Source organism: Meleagris gallopavo, unplaced genomic scaffold (genome assembly GCF_000146605.3).
Source record: "Meleagris gallopavo isolate NT-WF06-2002-E0010 breed Aviagen turkey brand Nicholas breeding stock unplaced genomic scaffold, Turkey_5.1 ChrUn_random_7180001934888, whole genome shotgun sequence".
Taxonomy (NCBI): Eukaryota; Metazoa; Chordata; class Aves; order Galliformes; family Phasianidae; genus Meleagris; species Meleagris gallopavo.
Window position 1 is genome coordinate 19673 of NW_011196890.1, and position 324 is coordinate 19996.

A 324-nucleotide genomic window follows, 5' to 3' on the forward strand; every position below is an offset into this window, starting at 1 on the left:
CATTATGGGGATTTTGGGTCCTCCATTATGGGGATTTTTGGGGTTCTCCATTATTGGTATTTTGGGGTCCTCCATTATTGGGATTTTGGGGTCCTCTCCCAGTGGGGTGACCCTAAACTTCGGGTCCTCCATTATTGGGATTTTGGAGTCCTTCATTATTGGGATTTTGAGGTCCTCCATTATGGGGATTTTGGGGTCCTCCCCCAATGGGGTGACCCCAAAATTTGGGTCCTCCATTATTGGGATTTTGAAGTTCTCCATTTTTGGGATTTTGGGTCCTCCATTTTTGGGATTTTGGGGTGAGCCCAACCTTTGTGTCCCCCC

The 324-nt window shown here is 47.5% G+C and overlaps 1 protein-coding gene across 1 annotated transcript in view; it reads right to left on the reverse strand.

The window, feature by feature from the left end:
• Positions 1-112: 112 nt before the first annotated feature.
• Positions 113-324, reverse strand: part of MAPK7 (mitogen-activated protein kinase 7) — a 4177-nt gene continuing 3965 nt past the window's right edge. The window contains exon 3 of the mRNA XM_010727735.2: positions 113-150. Coding sequence (XP_010726037.1) covers positions 113-150 — 38 coding nt within the window. The remainder of the gene's footprint in view (positions 151-324) is intronic.